This window comes from Micropterus salmoides, unplaced genomic scaffold, assembly GCF_014851395.1.
Source record: "Micropterus salmoides isolate LMB-PRFRI ecotype aquatic unplaced genomic scaffold, ASM1485139v1 Ms_hic_scaffold_1, whole genome shotgun sequence".
Lineage (NCBI taxonomy): Eukaryota > Metazoa > Chordata > Actinopteri > Centrarchiformes > Centrarchidae > Micropterus > Micropterus salmoides.
The window spans coordinates 34,555,212-34,571,801 of record NW_024040040.1 but is presented as its reverse complement, the minus strand read 5'-3'; the positions used below and the strand labels follow the sequence as shown (position 1 = coordinate 34,571,801).

The 16,590-nt window shown below is 40.7% G+C and overlaps 2 protein-coding genes across 3 annotated transcripts in view; both read left to right on the top strand.

Annotated features, from left to right (window-relative positions):
- arhgap29a (Rho GTPase activating protein 29a) overlaps positions 1-11,333 on the top strand; it is a 39,698-nt gene extending 28,365 nt beyond the window's left edge. For both annotated transcript variants that reach the window (XM_038725089.1, XM_038725090.1), the window contains 12 exons: positions 843-980; positions 1,115-1,305; positions 3,807-3,973; positions 4,699-4,827; positions 5,984-6,082; positions 6,192-6,355; positions 7,311-7,499; positions 7,852-7,989; positions 8,260-8,501; positions 8,659-8,962; positions 9,105-9,213; positions 9,367-11,333. In XM_038725089.1, coding sequence (XP_038581017.1) covers positions 843-980; positions 1,115-1,305; positions 3,807-3,973; positions 4,699-4,827; positions 5,984-6,082; positions 6,192-6,355; positions 7,311-7,499; positions 7,852-7,989; positions 8,260-8,501; positions 8,659-8,962; positions 9,105-9,213; positions 9,367-10,319 — 2,823 coding nt within the window. In that variant the 3' untranslated portion in view covers positions 10,320-11,333. The remainder of the gene's footprint in view (positions 1-842; positions 981-1,114; positions 1,306-3,806; positions 3,974-4,698; positions 4,828-5,983; positions 6,083-6,191; positions 6,356-7,310; positions 7,500-7,851; positions 7,990-8,259; positions 8,502-8,658; positions 8,963-9,104; positions 9,214-9,366) is intronic.
- Positions 11,334-12,215: 882 nt separating this feature from the next.
- abca4a (ATP-binding cassette, sub-family A (ABC1), member 4a) overlaps positions 12,216-16,590 on the top strand; it is a 37,619-nt gene continuing 33,244 nt past the window's right edge. Inside the window, exons 1-5 of the mRNA XM_038725088.1 lie at positions 12,216-12,312; positions 12,945-13,038; positions 13,154-13,295; positions 13,492-13,631; positions 15,957-16,084. Of these exons, the coding sequence (XP_038581016.1) occupies positions 12,247-12,312; positions 12,945-13,038; positions 13,154-13,295; positions 13,492-13,631; positions 15,957-16,084 (570 nt within the window). The 5' untranslated portion in view covers positions 12,216-12,246. The remainder of the gene's footprint in view (positions 12,313-12,944; positions 13,039-13,153; positions 13,296-13,491; positions 13,632-15,956; positions 16,085-16,590) is intronic.

Here is a 16,590-nt window from a genome sequence, read left to right as displayed (position 1 = left end):
TTTCTCCGTTACTCTTAGACATTTTTACAGCTAAAATTACTACCTCCTGATGGAGCTTGCTACAGTGATGCTACATTCACATGTTGGGCAACGAGACCATGAATAGAGCCCTATGAAATTTGTTTTAATCTGCTTCCAGATTCCGTAATATTTTTTTCCCAAATTCCATGTTTTCTGTTTCTGTGTTTGACGATATAAAACACATTTCGTCATCAGAAAGAGTGTGTCAACCTGTGGTGGATGAATAAAATTTCAACAATTCAATAATTTACAGTGAATGCATTGATGCATACATGCACTGTGAATTGTTCCCTATCACACAGGGAGTTACCTGACAGCCTCCATATGCTGCTTAACACACAGTATAAGTAGGTCTGACGGAGGCTACTCACATGTGGGCATTGCTCCTCCTTGTTTACAAAGCCTGACCGTACTTAGCTTTTTATTTTAACAAAATATCTGTCTCCTCCCAAACAGCCACGAAAGAATGGTAGGGGAAACACTGATGTATTGATTAAGGCCTTGTTTTTAGCACTAAGCTCTACTTTGTTCAAACAATACAGGAATTAGAGGGAAGATCAATGACGGTCTGTTTGGGCGGCAGTCAATCAGGCTTAAGGAAATTGCTCTCCTCAGTTCATGTCCAAGACCATTAGCCTCTCCCATCACTTAAGCTTTATTATTTTAGCACCCATCTGAGGTGATCATCAACTGCTGCCGCTCATTTGAATTTCAGCAGTTGCAACGAAACTTGCTCCATCCAGAGTCAAAGCCTCCATATTATTTTTTTTACTAGCCAGTTATTTGAGAAGTATGATGGATTGTATTTCTTCTGTTGGCAGGCTGAGGAGGCCAGGGAGCACTGCAAAGCATGTCAGATTGATGTTGGGGTGAAGAGAGTTGATCTGGCTAACACCAAGAGTGAGATCATCACACAGATCCGAGAGATGGTCTCCCAGTGTGACCTCACCCTCAAGGCTGTGAGTTCAGATTTTTTTTGCTGTAAATGTTTATCAGACATTTTTATATAAAATTTAGGCCAACTTGACTGACAGAAATAATGAACTGCATTTTGAACAGACTGATGGTTAATGTTGTTTGTACCTTGTTTCAGGTGACTGTTAATTGGTTCCAGCTCCAGCAGGCTCAGGTTGTATCTCTCCCTGTCAACCATCAGAGTCTGTGTGAAAATGCAAAACTGTACGAGCCGGGCCAGCGCTATATCGACTTTGTCAGGGGTCTTCCCACTGATGGGCCTCGCCTGGAGTCCCACTCGTTTGATTCAGCTTCCGTGCAAAACACAGGGTGAGACATTAAGATACAGCTGCTGAGAAACACTTGGATTCAGTGGCTTATGTTGGCAAGTGATTTCAGCAGTTGGTCAACTAAAAGACTGCATTTTTCCATTACAGTAGTTAAGCTCCACAGTAAAATTAATCTTTTACAAGTAGGTCTTAAAAGAAAGCTGACAAATGATTAGGAATATTTAGAAACATTCTCATCCTTATGAACAAAGTCAGAACAGATATTAACTGTAAACATAATAAACTGAAACCTGATATTATTGTGGGGTTGTGCCTAAACTTAAACTTTAACTACATCAGCCCCCTTAGTTATGAGTGTTTGTGTTTACTTTCTCAGATTATATCAAGGAAATGACAGATTAGATCAAGGAAATTAGTTATTTTTGTAAGACCGATAAAGTGGTGGCTCTCAGAGGAGTTCACAATCCCAGACAAAGTTGTAAATAATTTTTTTAATTATTTGAAAAGTGTTTCAGTCTGTCCACATGTAATGTTGACCATCGTTTTAATATCAACAGCTTAAAGCTTGCATTAAATGATTCTGTGGGAACATGAATATTTATTTATGGTAAACAAGTGGTTGTAAATAAAGCGAAATGGGGTAAGATTTCACTGGTGAGAGGTGGAGTGATTGAGTGAGAGAGCTTGTTTTGGAAAGCGTGAAACAATTGGGTTGGCCCGGGGCTTCCCGCGGAAATGACTGCGGTCACGGGAGAGAGGAGCTGGGGCAGTGGGCTTATCATGAATTTCACTAAACCTCTGTGAAAGTTTAGAGTAGCTTTCAAACTATATACACATTGTTTCTGACTGGTGACTGATGAAAAACAGTACCCAGTTCTTGTGAAGGCTTTGGCCAAAAAAGTGTGTTTCCTTTTTGAGAGAGTTTTGTTGACACAGGTTTGCGGTGACACATACACAGATGTTAAAAAGAGAGTGCTTTGTTCTTATTTAGTTTTCTCCCTCTACCCCTGACCCCCCAACTCTGATGCCACCGATCAAAAGAATTCAGCTTGGGAGAGAGGAAGTGAAATTTAGACACATGCACATGTATCCTCAACATTGATCTAAATATAGGCTACTGACCTATATATCGTATATTGTAAGATATGGTAGGAGGCTTTCGCTTACAATGGTTGGCATGGTTTGTACATCAGCCATTCGCAAGCCTATAATCTAGGGATGCACCGAAATGAAAAAGCCAAATATAATGAAAAAAATTGCCGAACACAGAACAAGTACATTCATATTTTTGCAATTGTGCTTTTTAATCAGTGTTTCCCACAGAATTTGGAGAGAGGTGGGTGTTTTAAACTTTATGTGAATATAATCCAATTAATCTTATTTCCAAGCTGTATAGACACCTTCTTTTCAAAACTGGACGTTGTCACATGTGTATCTTCTCGCTAAATTCATACTGCAACACTTGTCTTTGTAAGAGAGAAACTGACAGGATAAAGTTGCTAACCTGCCTGTCTGCTCACTCTGGTCCGTTTCAGTTACTAAAAAGGCTTGAATACGTGTGCACTCCAAATTTAGGTGCGGCTAGCTTAATCGCCCTCTCAGAACGGAGTGACAGAATCACTCAAAGCGGGTCAGACCACATGTTGCCTTTTCTAAGAAGTCAGACACAGATGGAGTGGATGTGCTAGGAGACAATTCAGCAGAACAGTGTCTGCAAACATCATCTTTCTCGGACACTTTAAAATGCTTCCACACTACCGACATGTCAACATAATTGTTAGGTAAAATTTAATCAGTCTTTTGACTTATTAGGCCCGAACAGAGAGAGTGCGATTTTTGCTGTTTTCGGCTGATTCATTTCAGTGGCTGAACATTCAGTGCATCCCTACTGTAATCATTGTTAATCACTGTTTAACTGCTACCTTTCATGGTAAGGTGTGGCTGATCTCATGATCATTCAGGGATCTTTTCAGTACAGATGGAAGTAGAGTAGTAGTTTTAATACAATTTGATTTATAGATATCAATCTAACAAAAAGAGAGAAATCTTATTGCTAAACAGGAGTCTTATACTGTAATTATTCCTGGTCTTAAAGGTGAATATGGTCACTGTTTAACATACCAGAAATCAGTAGTTTTCTTAGGTTCGATCAAATTGTCATTTAAATTGAGAGCTTTAGGTATCTATCTAGCAACGCACAAGATTTTAAGGATATGATTTTACTCAACAGTGTTAATGAAAAGTTTGGAACGCAGTAGAACCTTTATGCTGCCATAGTCATGACCTTAATGTTTCATGATAATGACACACTGTTGTTTTAGAGGACTTTCTAACCTCCCTACAATACAATTTGGGATAAATCTTGCAGATTCAAAGATAATGAGCAAAGATAAAATATTGTACATTGTGGGTTTAAAAGTAATAGGATCCATGTTACACCCTTCAGAAATGCATGTTGCTTTAACTTCAGTAGCTCCGAGGCACTGTGAATTCACTATCAACAGTATTGTTATTTTCATTCCATCATTTTCCTCCCCCCAGGATGCCGTTCAACAAGCGCTCGCTAAGTGGCAGCCACTCAACCCACAGCAACCTGTCACAGGCATCTGTGACATCTGACCTCCTTGGCGCAGATGACGTGGACAGTCCCATCAATGCACACACCAAGATTGCAGAGAGGCGCTCCAACAGTAGCACTGACATCCAAGGTACACAGGTTGAATCAGATGGCAAAGCCAGTTTCTAGTGGTCTAATTTTTCAGTTTACAGGGCAAATGTAGAACAGACAGGGTAAAACCTTCCACATTTCCATTAGTCGTAGACCAAAATGTAGTGGAGCCACACACAAGACAAGTTGCTTTGTGAGTAATATGCAAAAATAATGTGAAGGAAACAGAAGCTTTAAACTGAAGCCAATTTCCTTGTGTTGTCATCTCCTTTTGTTTTGCTCTACTTATGTGTGAACATTGGTTCCACCCAGATCTTTTTAGGCTAATTGCTTCATCAGTGGCCAATGGGCTCACAACTTTAAGGCCCATTAGATGAAAAGTTAGTGGTAGTAAGCTCCATAGGTAAACAATACAAAAGTGCAAGTGTCAATTGGCCAATGACACTCTGCAGGTTGACGTGTGTGTGTGTGTGTGTGTGTGTGGGTGTTGTTTCAGAGGTTCAGTGCTTAGATCAAATGATGTCAGAAAGGAAAACAAATACTTTATGTAGGCCTCTAACCAAGAAATGGCATCATTTAAAGCATGTACATGCATACCCACTGAGGCCAGTTAACTATTTTCATTCAAGGGTCATTAAGTGATCTATGATTGTAATTGGAGACCAAGATCCATAACGATGTTTTATGTATAGTCTATAGTCAACATGACGTGTAAAAGTTTTTACAACATATTCACATACCCTGTTGTAATATGTTTTTATCCAGCACTTCGAATTCAGGCCCCATTTCGTCCTTGGGCCTCAGGCAGCCAGGGTGGAGGGATGTGCAGCGATTCGGAAAGTGCTGGAGGGAGCAGTGAGTCCCGTTCCATGGACTCACCCACTGCAAGCCCAGGTAGGGCCATTCAGGCAGCCAGCTTCCTTTTTAAGAGTTCATTATCCAAAGCTTACCTCACTGCCTACCCCAATTTCATCAGTTTTGTTGAGCTTTTAATTGAATTTAAAATCACCTTGTTAACCCCAGCTATCTCAAAATATCGGGCGTTATAAAAGAACCACACATTGCAGATGATAGACAGGGGGAGCATTCCTCAGCACTGACTGAAGTGCCCCTAGGGCTGGCCAATATTTTTTTTCCTGTGAAGTTGATGTTCACCCAACTTTGTTAGCGTGTTATGTCAAAATCAAGTGGCTTAGCAACCACTGAAAGTGGTGTCTCTTTGTTGAACATTGTGCAATTCTGGTAGTCTACAACACACACACAGTTGTAGATTTGGTGCAGCAATGTTTCCTCTGTTGCTATGCAACAGTAGATTTGTGTCACAATGTAACGTCCTTCTACAGATCTGCTTCCTAAAAATCAGGATGCAGAAGGCCACCACCCAGTGTTTACAGAGGAGCTTTTTATTCATTCAGTATTGTCTTATGTAGTTTAAGACCTTTTGATGTGTTCCCCTTATCAGATGGGCAGTGGACACTTAACCTGTGTGTCCACTTTCACTAATCAAAATTTGACATTGATAATGGATCTGTTGCAACTTATTATAGACATACTATTGAATACGTTTCAATATAAGTATCAACATATTTTGTGGTATTTGTAGTGTAATTTGGGTGGTAGATTGTCAGTGCATTATTAGCAATCCATCAAAATGGTGAAAATGAGAGTTTCAGTTGTACTGAAGTACCTGCAACCCCACCCACCAACCCTCCATTCAAACCCCAGAGTGTAAATGGTGTAGGAGTTTATCCCTGATGAGCCTCCACATTGGGCTCATTAGAAAATCAACGTTATTTAAATTAGGCCTATTGGAAGTAATTGATCAAACCATGGAAGTGTGAATCACCAGCAATCCACCACTGGGTATTTGATCATGAAGTAGACCACGCCTTTTTGGTACATTAAATTCAGAAAGTTGTCTCAGTCCAATGCTCATTCCCACCACTGTGATCGAGCCTAAAGGGTGCAGGAAAAAAGAAAATTGAGCAGAATTGACACAAGTTGACCCGGGAGAAGTGGACTTACTGGTGTGTTCTGCCTTACTGTTCAGGAGACTTCAAGAGGAGATTACCCAGAACCCCCTCAACCGGCACCATGTCGTCTGCTGATGACCTGGATGAGCGAGAGCCTCCCTCTCCCTCTGATAACGGTGAGTCAAATTGAACAAATTTACTATATAATATATTTTAAGAAAAGTGAGTGTCTTTTGCCGATGCTCTTTGTCCTTCATTTCCTCTTTCTCTCCTTTCATTCTGCAGGTTTAAGTGAGATGATAATCGAAACGGCCAGCTCTCCAGGTCCTTTTAGAAACACCCAGATGTCCAAAGCTGCTCAAACTCACAAACTGAGGAAGCTAAGAGCGCCATCTAAGTGTCGTGAGTGTGACAGCCTGGTGGTGTTTCATGGAGCAGAGTGTGAGGAGGTAACCTTGGTTTCTTTTCTTATTATTTTGTTTTAGAACTAATAGAAGAAAACACGATCCAGCCATGATCCTCTGTTTGGACCTTCATTAAATGTAGTGAATCCACAGCATTCAGAGTATTACAAGTTCAAGATGATCTTTGCCAAAGCTTCACAATGGCTTCTTTATCACTCACGGTCAGCAAAATCAAACAAAAACAAATGAGAAAGAGCACCTCTTCCCGCATCAAAATCTTTGAACAAAGGGAAAAGTTGAAACTGGCCACAAGCTCTCCTCAGAGACCAAATCCACCAACTGGTCTCAGTCGGGGAACAGGCAGTGGAAACTGAAGACCTTTTGTTCGTCTTCAGAGCAGTCGCCTCCATCACCCCTGTGCCCCCCACCCGTTTATTATTAAAGATCCAGTTTCTTTCCATATTTATTAGATACACTAACGATACACAAGAAAATAACAAAAAGGTTTTTGTTTTGTAAGTTTTTTTTCAAGACTCATTGACAAGACTTAAGAATGTAGCTCTGCAGGTTATTGGAATTATTCCATGGCAATAGTTCAACGGGTTACCAGACGTGAAGCTTTTCTCTTTGGCTTTTTGGTCCTAATTCAAGGACTAGTTCCCAACCAAACTACTTTTGAGTGCATATTTTAGTGCCCACGCTGTAAAAAGCCTGAACCAACTGGAACTGATTGCTTGATTGGCTTTAGAGAGATCTAGAAACAGGGTGTCCATTGATCCTTACTACCATGCAGCTTCAACTAAAGATTTTGAATGGGATATATTGGCTCATGTTTAGTTTTTTTTTTTCATTAGTTTTATCTACTTTGTATATAGTCGGTCAATAAGTGTTTGTTTGTAGTATTCGTTTGATTGTATATAATCATTAACTTAATAGTTATCCTGGTATTATCATATTGCTTCTGCTACTATAATGATCCAACATATCAACTTGTTTCCAGTGTTCGTTAGCCTGCCATAAGAAGTGTCTGGAAACCCTGGCCATCCAGTGTGGCCATAAGAAGCTCCAGGGGAAGCTTCACCTCTTCGGCATTGACTTCACACAGGCAGCTAAGAACAGTCAGGACGGCATCCCCTTCATCATACGGAAGTGTACATCGGAAATCGAGAATAGAGCCCTCAACATTAAGGTATTTTCAGTCAAAAATGAGAGATGAAATTGTTATTGTCAGGTTTATAGAATGTTTGATTGCTATAAAAATGCTCACAGTTAAAATCCTGTTGCTTCTGGTTGCAAAGGGTATTGTTACTTCTTCAAACATTTTCTCTTTGGCTTCAAAGAGGATCCAATACTATGAATCAAAATTCAACTTTCAACTTAAAGTTTGCAGCATTTGCTTTAAATGCAGATACTGCATGATGTTTGTTCCTTTGGTGTATCTTGTTAATATTCTGCAGCTGTTACCCACTTTTGCCATGGTGATCCTGAAAATTGCATCTAATTTTCCTGTGTTGAATGCATTTTGTTTTTGTGCTCTGAAGGGGATCTACCGCGTGAATGGTGCCAAGTCTCGGGTTGAGAAGTTGTGCCAGGCGTTTGAGAACGGCAAGCACCTGGTGGAGCTCTCCGAGCTTTATCCCCATGACATTAGCAACGTACTCAAACTCTACCTGAGACAGGTGGGCTGCTTTTGAAACCGTATTGAGGTGTTGTAAATTTACTTGCATCTAAGAAGAGGGTAACACAAATAAGGACATGCAATGGTTAAAAGTGTGCTCTACAGGATAAAAGCCACTGCAGTAGTATGTATTTGTCTTTGTTTATTGTTAACACTCAACTCCCACCTCTCATCCCCTAAATCTGTCCCACTTGTCTATTTACTTACATATTTCAGTTGTTTATGTTTATTGATAACTTCCTTGTTTCATTTGTTTTTCTGGTTTCCTCAGCTTCCAGAGCCGCTCATCCTGTTCCGTTACTATAACGACTTTATTGGTTTGGCCAAGGAAAGTCAGAGAATCATTGTGGAGGAACTGGAGGCACTGCGGCTCAGTCCCACCCCAGTAGCCCCGGCCCCTGCCCAGGTCAGTGTGGAGCTCAACCGGGTCCTCTTCAAGATAAAGGACCTGCTGAGGCAGCTGCCACCCGCCCATTACAAGACACTACAGTTCCTCATAGAGCATCTGCACCGGTATGGCCGCCTCAGGCAAATAACCCATAAACCACATTTCTGCTGAGTACATTATTAAATTGGTCAGTTTACAAGTAGGGATGTGAATCTCAAAATGTAAAAAGCCATTCAGTAGAGAAAAGTTCTTTAAAATTGATGTCCCCCTTCCTCTCTCCAGGGTGACCGAGCAATCGGAGGAGAATAAGATGACAGCCAGCAACCTGGGAATCATCTTTGGCCCAACGCTGATCAAACCACGGCAGGCGGATGCTGAAGTTTCCCTTTCCTCTCTGGTGGATTACCCGTATCAGGCACTCATTGTTGAGCTCCTGATCAGACACTACCAGATGGTCTTTGACACCCCTCTCAGTCCCCTGGTCAGCACCCCACCTACAGAGATTGATGCCCAACCCCGCCTCATCCACCAGGAGAAGGAACAGCAGCTGAGCAGGCACTCCAAGTCGCTGGGAGACATTAAGGAGGTGAATAGTCATTTGTTTTCATGCTAAAAATGTGATTGTGTTATTTTAATGGAATGTGGTAAGATTTTACATTAATATAATATACAATTTGTCCAATAAATGGTGTTTTCTAACATTATTCTTGTCTGTCTTACCTTTACAGCAGAGCTCTAAGGTGTATAAGAGACATTCCTCCATAATTCCTTCTTCCCATTTATTGGCTGAGGTTCAGGAGACCATGCCAAGCCTCGATGGAAGTGACTTTGAACCTGGTCAGTATTGCAATTGGTAATCGATAGAAAGCATTATTGCTAGGCCAATATTACTCTAGAAGTACTTTCTTTCCTCCTGGTCACTGGCTGCTGGATATTGTCTCCTGATTTTACTGTTGATATTTAACCTGTTGTTAATCTCTCTATTCAAAGCTGATGAAGTGGATTCAGAGACCTTCAATGGGGTTTTATCTTCAAGCGTCCCTGAGGTCCCAAAACCTGTCGAGAGAGGCCTCTGTCGTTCTCAGCATATCACCGTCACCAGGGTCAAGCTTCGACACACTCGCAACAAACTCTCCTCCCGGCCAGTGAGCATGCCAGCCGAACAGATCCTCAACCGAGGCCAAGTAGATGAGAATAACACCCGGAACAGCACTGACCAAGATGACAGGAAAGGAGGTAGTAGCGACCAGTCCATTGAAGAAGTGGACAAAACTGAGAACACAAAATTGCGAGTGGGCACACATTACCGGAGTACATTTATTGACACCCAGACGTTACGCAGAACTTGGGACAAACAGTACAAGCATGATGTTGCTTCCAGAACTGTCAGAATTGTGGCCAGCTCGTCCACGGAGAGTACAGCATTAGATGCCAGCAATTTATCAGCTTCTGTGCCATTGTCCTCATCAGCTTTCTCCCTTGGAACTGCTGGGAGCACTATAAGCACCATCTACCCAAGTAGACCTTACACCGTCGCAGTGCGACCCAGCAGGACTTTAAGAAGGGAGGACAATGTCCAAGTAAAGTACAACCCTGTCACAACAGCTTTCAGGGCTCCCAGAACTCTCCAGCCTCCCCCAGGGACCTTCTACAAGCCCCCGTCAGTGAGCAAAGCGAATGCGCTGCAGAACTGTGCACTGGCTAACAGCGCTGAGGAGGAAGAAGAGGATGATGAGGATGAGGATGAAGAATTAGGGATTGAGATAGAGGTGTCTGTAGATGAGCCTCTTGAGGAAAACATTGAGGCCGAGCAGGCAGCCATGTCTCAGTCTCCCAGCTCTAGCCCTGAGGATCTGGGCTCAAACCAGGCCAAACCAGTGTACCAGAGACTAAGACCCAGGCGCCTCCAAGAGGTAGAACATCGAGAGGCTCATTTTGTGTGAACATCTGATAGTCAGGGGCTATCAGAGATCTAAAAATGTGCTTGAATGTGAACAATGTGTGCCATATTCTCTTGGACAAAGAATAAAAAACATCTGCATTGACTCTGCAGAGGCAATTCTCCAGATGTACTATGACTGTGGGCACTGTGTGGAAATGTACCTTTGATCCTCAAAAGACAAACACGATGCACTTAAAAATGCTGTATATTTTTAACATGATTCATCAATATTTCATATACCAATCACTTGCTCAGTACAGTCTGGCATCTGGTCAGAATATTTATAAGTATTTTTGAAACTGTGCAATCACATTTTGAATATTTGTACAAAGTTCTTACAGGCTCACTATCTATGTATGTCTATATACCAAAAAACTATGTTTGAATCGTTATAATACTGCATATAGCCACAACACTGAAAAAAAAAGTTTGGTGCTCTTAGTTGACATCAATACTCTTACACAAATCTTTTTCAAATATTGTGTTTCTACCTACTGTGAGTCAGAATATTTTAAACTGTTACATTTAGGTTATAATTAATCATTTTGCTAATAACTTGTGTATAAAGCAATATAATGACATTTGTTACATGCTGGGTGTCTGTATTGGCATTTGGATATTATGAAGCACCAGTTGCAAAGGGTATACATCCACTTGTTTTTATACTGTTTAACTTGTATGGTGTCAACTTAAACTGATCTGAAAAGCTTTTGAAATGCCACTGGATTGTATAATGGCATTATCTTTTTTTTATTTTAATAGAATATCTACATTTCTTTAATAGCCAATGCTGATTTTCTTTTTTATAACTGAAGTAGTTTTATCAATAACCTAAGCCTTACAGGATCGTTGTAAGTAATAGGAAGTGCATCATTTATTTAAATGATATCAGTTTTTCATGGTAAGGTAATGTAAGGTTGACAGAATGTTGAAAAGTTCAGTGTAAAAGAACAGGTACAGGAAAACAAACACCCTTTTGTAACTTATTAAAATATATCTGACAACTCCCAACTTTCATGACGGTGTCTTTTTTTCTTTTTTTTTTTTTTTTCTTGCAGCAGCTTTTATTCAGCAGGAATTATTCTGTTATGCAGTATTACTGTATAGCAAGAAAAGCTTTATCCATGTCATACAGTCTGCTGATTATTATCAAGCAGCATGATAGTCAGTGAATGCTGAGGTACACATTTTGTTGAGTTGTAATTAAAATGTGCATATTTGTTCTTTACCAGTGGTAGGATTATTATAGAGGTAGGATTATAGGGTAAAACATACGCCAGGTGGTTAGGTCATGTAGGCCACTACAAATGGATAAGCAGTCCCCCAGCACTGAGGGAGGAGATTAAATCAATCTGCTTAAGTATTCACAAGGTCTGGATCCTAGCTGTGTTAGCAACCCCAAGGAGCACTCGGTAGAATATGTAGTGGTATGCTTTATTTATTGGGTATCAGTCTGCAGTGCAAGTGTTCCTGTGAGGTAAGTGAAATGTTATGCTGGACTTCAGCCATGCTTTGAAATTTAAAGTATATAGTGATGTGGTAACTGTAAAATAGCACAATAGCTGTAACTGGCCTAGGTTAAAGTTAATTTTGTTACATGGTCTGGGAATATGCAATAATGAGTGTTTTTGGTAGTGGCACTAGCCATAATTAGTACTGAGAGAATGTTTATAGACTGGGGAGAGGCTACAGTTGTTATGCTGACTATGTCAAGTGTCTTGAGCTCATTAACCTCATTAGTTATTGTTAGCATTCACATGGTCTGTGTAGCACTCACTGGATGAAAGGACCTCCATGATCCACACAGGAGTTCACCCACAAAATGTAGCCTTCCAAATGCCAATTTGTCAGAAATGGTTACCTTAAAACTGGTTATACACAGGTTTGTTGGCTGGTGCCAGCCCCTGTGGGGGTGAAAAGGAGCAGTCATGGGGGCAGCAAGACAGGTCAGACTCCTGCTGTGGAAGAACTGGACCATCCGCAGGAGGCAGAGGGTAAAATCCTCTCATCCATCAATTACACACTACATGCATCTCCTTAAGGGTTGCAGTTAGCTTAAAATACTATAATGTGTCATTCTTGGTGACACCAACTAATTTACTAAAACGCAAACATGGGACCGTGGTCAACTGCAACCTGTTTATGTTATGGAATAATGCAAAATTGCTATAATGAGCTACAGCGATAACCTTTGTAGTGTTTACAACAGGAAACTGACATTGGCAATGTTGCTCACTTGCAAAATGTTGACATTATCCAACTTTTTTCATCATATACTTTCTATTGTAGCTATTCACCTGTGAGTATTTATAAAATGATATATTATCTTTTTTCAGTATAAAACAACATGAACTTGTTTTATATATAACATACTCGAACTTAGTTGTAACATGCAGCACAATAGGGAGATTCATTATTAAGCGTGAACATATTGCTTTATTAGCCTTTTGTGCCAGTTTTCCAATCGTCAAATTATAGGCCTACTTACTGTATCGGCATTGACTGGAAGTCCATGTTTTTGCTTGTTTTTCATACAACAAACATCTGAACAACTCAATCACTACCCTCGCAAAACATTCAGAATGAAAGGAAGATTTGCAAAGTTTATGTTGTGCTCTTCCAACAGGTGCGTTTCTTCATGGAGATCATGTGGCCTGTTATACTGTTCATGGGGCTAGTGTGGCTAAGAAGAGTGAATCCACTCTACCGTCAACATGAATGTAAGCAAACAGCTCTTTTAATCCACAGAAAGAGAGAAATGTGTGGTCTCCAAGTGGTCCATGGCATCATCATTCATAAATATCGATAAAGCAAACAGTATTTCCTCTACCTCAGGCCACTTCCCCAACAAGGCCATGCCCTCCACAGGGGTCCTGCCATGGATCCAGGGAATCTTCTGTAATGCCAACAACCCCTGTTTTCAATACCCCACCCGTGGTGAATCTCCTGGCCTGGTGTCCAACTACAACAACTCTATGTAAGCATCACCCTGGGCTGGTGGAGGGAGGTTATTTTAAAGCAGAGGTGTTGAATTCTTATGGACATTTGATCTGAGATTAGATAGCAGAATTATGTAATGGAGTCAAAGAGTATATGTTTAAAAGTGATATGATATGCTGTTGAAATCTTTTGTTAAGCATGACTAAATGTCTGTGGTTTGTTGTTGACCTCAGATTGGCTCGGTTCTACTCGGATGCCCAGGAGCTTCTTTTTAGTGACCCAGAGCTTCTGCAGCTTGGTCGCTTCTGGGGAGAACTTAACGCCATGAGTAACTTCATGGACACCCTGCGCACCCATCCTGAACAAGTCTCAGGTCAGTGCTCTAGCCTTCATTCACATACTGCGGAGACATAAATGTCTGTAGAGGCAAACCCAAGGTCAGTGAGTTTATTCTGGTTAGTTGATGTACAACATGAGTGTACTTAGCATTGTAAGCGATTCTTAGTGTTGTGCTCCTGGAATAACTTAACAAAGAGTTTGGTTACTCCACCTTTTCTCTAAATTGTTTTGCTGTTGTATTTTGTAAAATATAAATATGATCTCATGTATTATGTTAACACATGGGCTTTTGCTGTGTTAATCGTGAGGGATATGGACAATAAATATCAAGTTGATTTTTAAAATTTTGGAACATCATCTGATCAACAACAGCATCACAGCTATATCTCACACCTTTCCCAATCAGTATGTCTGTATACCTGTACAGCATAACAGGATTACATCACGTGGGATTAAGAAAGGCCCGTAACGTAATCTGTTTATTTTCACCACAACTGTGTTGTTTATTTGGTGGGAAAGCAATTCACATGCTCCACTCTCTATGAGAACACATAGAAACAGTGATGCCATCTAAAGAAACACCATACAATCAATTCTCTGTTCACATCAATATACACATTACATGTAAATCTACACTTTATATACAGCATGTTTCCCTGCAGGCAAATAAACCTTTGCAATGGGAGTGGAATGAGGCTGAGTGCATTCCAGCCTGTGAAGGATTATGTCTAGTTGCTCTCTATGCTGCCACTCTCATGGAGAAATATGTAGATGGACTAACAGAGCGAACAGAGATATGGATCCACATTCCACACAAGTTCCCATGAGCCCTGGGAAAGAAAATTGAATCACGTTGAGAACCAAGTTATGTAATTGTTGAAACTGACTCATCATAACTGGTCATATCAAACAGAAAATGTCAATTGTTTGAGTGGATGTGTGCATTTCATGTGCAAGGCTCTTGATTATGAGTAAGTGTATGTATGTGTGCGCGTGTGCATGTCCCATTAATGCAGTGGTTCTCAAGCACGGGGGAGCATAGAGCCAATGCAGTGGGGTAAGGCATAGGGTTGGGGTGGATTGTTGAGCAGACCTAAAGCTGCATGATTCATCTGGTGACATAGAGAAACAAAAGTGCTCTGATTCTAGCAAGGCTATTTGTCTAACCTGAATCATTTGTTTATTTCAATTGCTTGAATTGTTAATGATTGATAAAAGTGAAATCCACTATTGCTGAGGTAGGGGGGCATGACCTTCTTTTGGTTCCTGAAGTGAGTGTGACAATGGTGTGACTGTGCAATGACAATAAAGGAATCTGAATCTGACAGAAAAACCTTGAGAATCACTGGATTAATGTGTGCATGCACCTGTGCCCATGGGCCAAGGTTGATATTCTCCATAATTACATAACCTCAAACAATGGGCTGCTGTCTAATGACCAGTGATGGCACCTTGGGTATTCTTAAAGGAATTGTTTGACTTTTTGGAAATAGTTAACTGGCTAGGCTAGCTCTTATTTCCAGTATTAGGCTAAACCTAGCTAACCAGATGCTTGCTGTAGCCTTATATTTAATATACAGATATGACACTGGTACCAATCTGACTCCACCAGAAATTAGCCATTGTGGTAGTTCAGGCAAACACAGAAGTTCATGTCCATGTCATTCATGTCCACAACCTTTTCTATTAATTTAAGCGACCCATATAATCTGTCCAGATCTCATTTATTCTGCTTGCCCCAGTGTACCAACTGCTCGCCATTCTTGCATCAACTACTGCCTGCAAGTAGTTTTCTTTTAGGTTTCTGAGAAATTAATCCACCGTGTATTTTATGATCTATGATGTTCCCTAAAAAGTTTGATTGACAGTTGCTATGCTAACGTGCATATCTGTCTGAACATAAAACCAAACATTGAGGTGATGACACTTTTTGGTTTCCGGTGGATGCATGAGAACATCTTCACAAGGCAAACCTGGACGCAGGCCACAACAGCACTTTGCTTGGCAGAACAAACTTTATTCATGCACAGACAGGTCAAAGGAAATAATGAGGCAGTGCAGAGGTGTCTTCACCCTGTGTTCCTATCCTTTCAACACAACAGATGTGTCGCGACTTGCTCAAAATATGTGTCGAGTATCGAGATTTTTTTTAACTTATCTATTATCCACAGCCCGATGCAAAAGGAGTTTTAATAATTGCGCGTTGCTACATAGTAAATGAATGTACAATGAAATAGAATAGGGTGTGCTTTTGTGGAGCATATTAAACAAGTAAATTTTCATTGTGGTGGTCACCCGTTGTTCTACCTGGAACAGTGCCATTGTCCTTCACATGAACTCCCTTTGTCTCTCTGTGTAGGTCGAGGAGTAAAGGTGGAGACTATCCTAAAGGACGATGAAACTCTGACATCATTCCTGCTGAGAGACATTCCTCTGACAGAGTCTGTAGTGGATCAGCTAGTCAATGCCCAAATCAGGCCTGAACAGGTACACATACACACACACACACACACACACACACACACACGCATACACATACACATACACAATAGGGTTGAAGAGTGAATTAGACAATGTGTGGTATTTATTCAACATTACTTCTGAGACATTGCTGAAAAGACTGTCACTGTACTTGACCCAACGTTTTGTCATACACACCACACTGTAGATGTCAACAACAAGTCATGTTGAGGACTCAAAAGCATTCTACAAGTAAAGACTCATCAGGAATGAATGACACATCTGATTCATGTAATGCTTGACAGTAATGTGAACTACAAATGAGTCATCAACTTTGAATTCCTGAAGTGGAGGAAAGATGGGAGTTCACATCTCTACTGATGGAGGTTTTACCATAAAAACAACTTTCATCTGATCAACATTTCACAAATTCATCAATCACCTACAGCCGGGTCACCTATTCTCGGGGCTCCAGCCTATTCCTGTATGCATTGTGCAAGAGGGTACAAGCTGGACAGGCCGACATACTGACA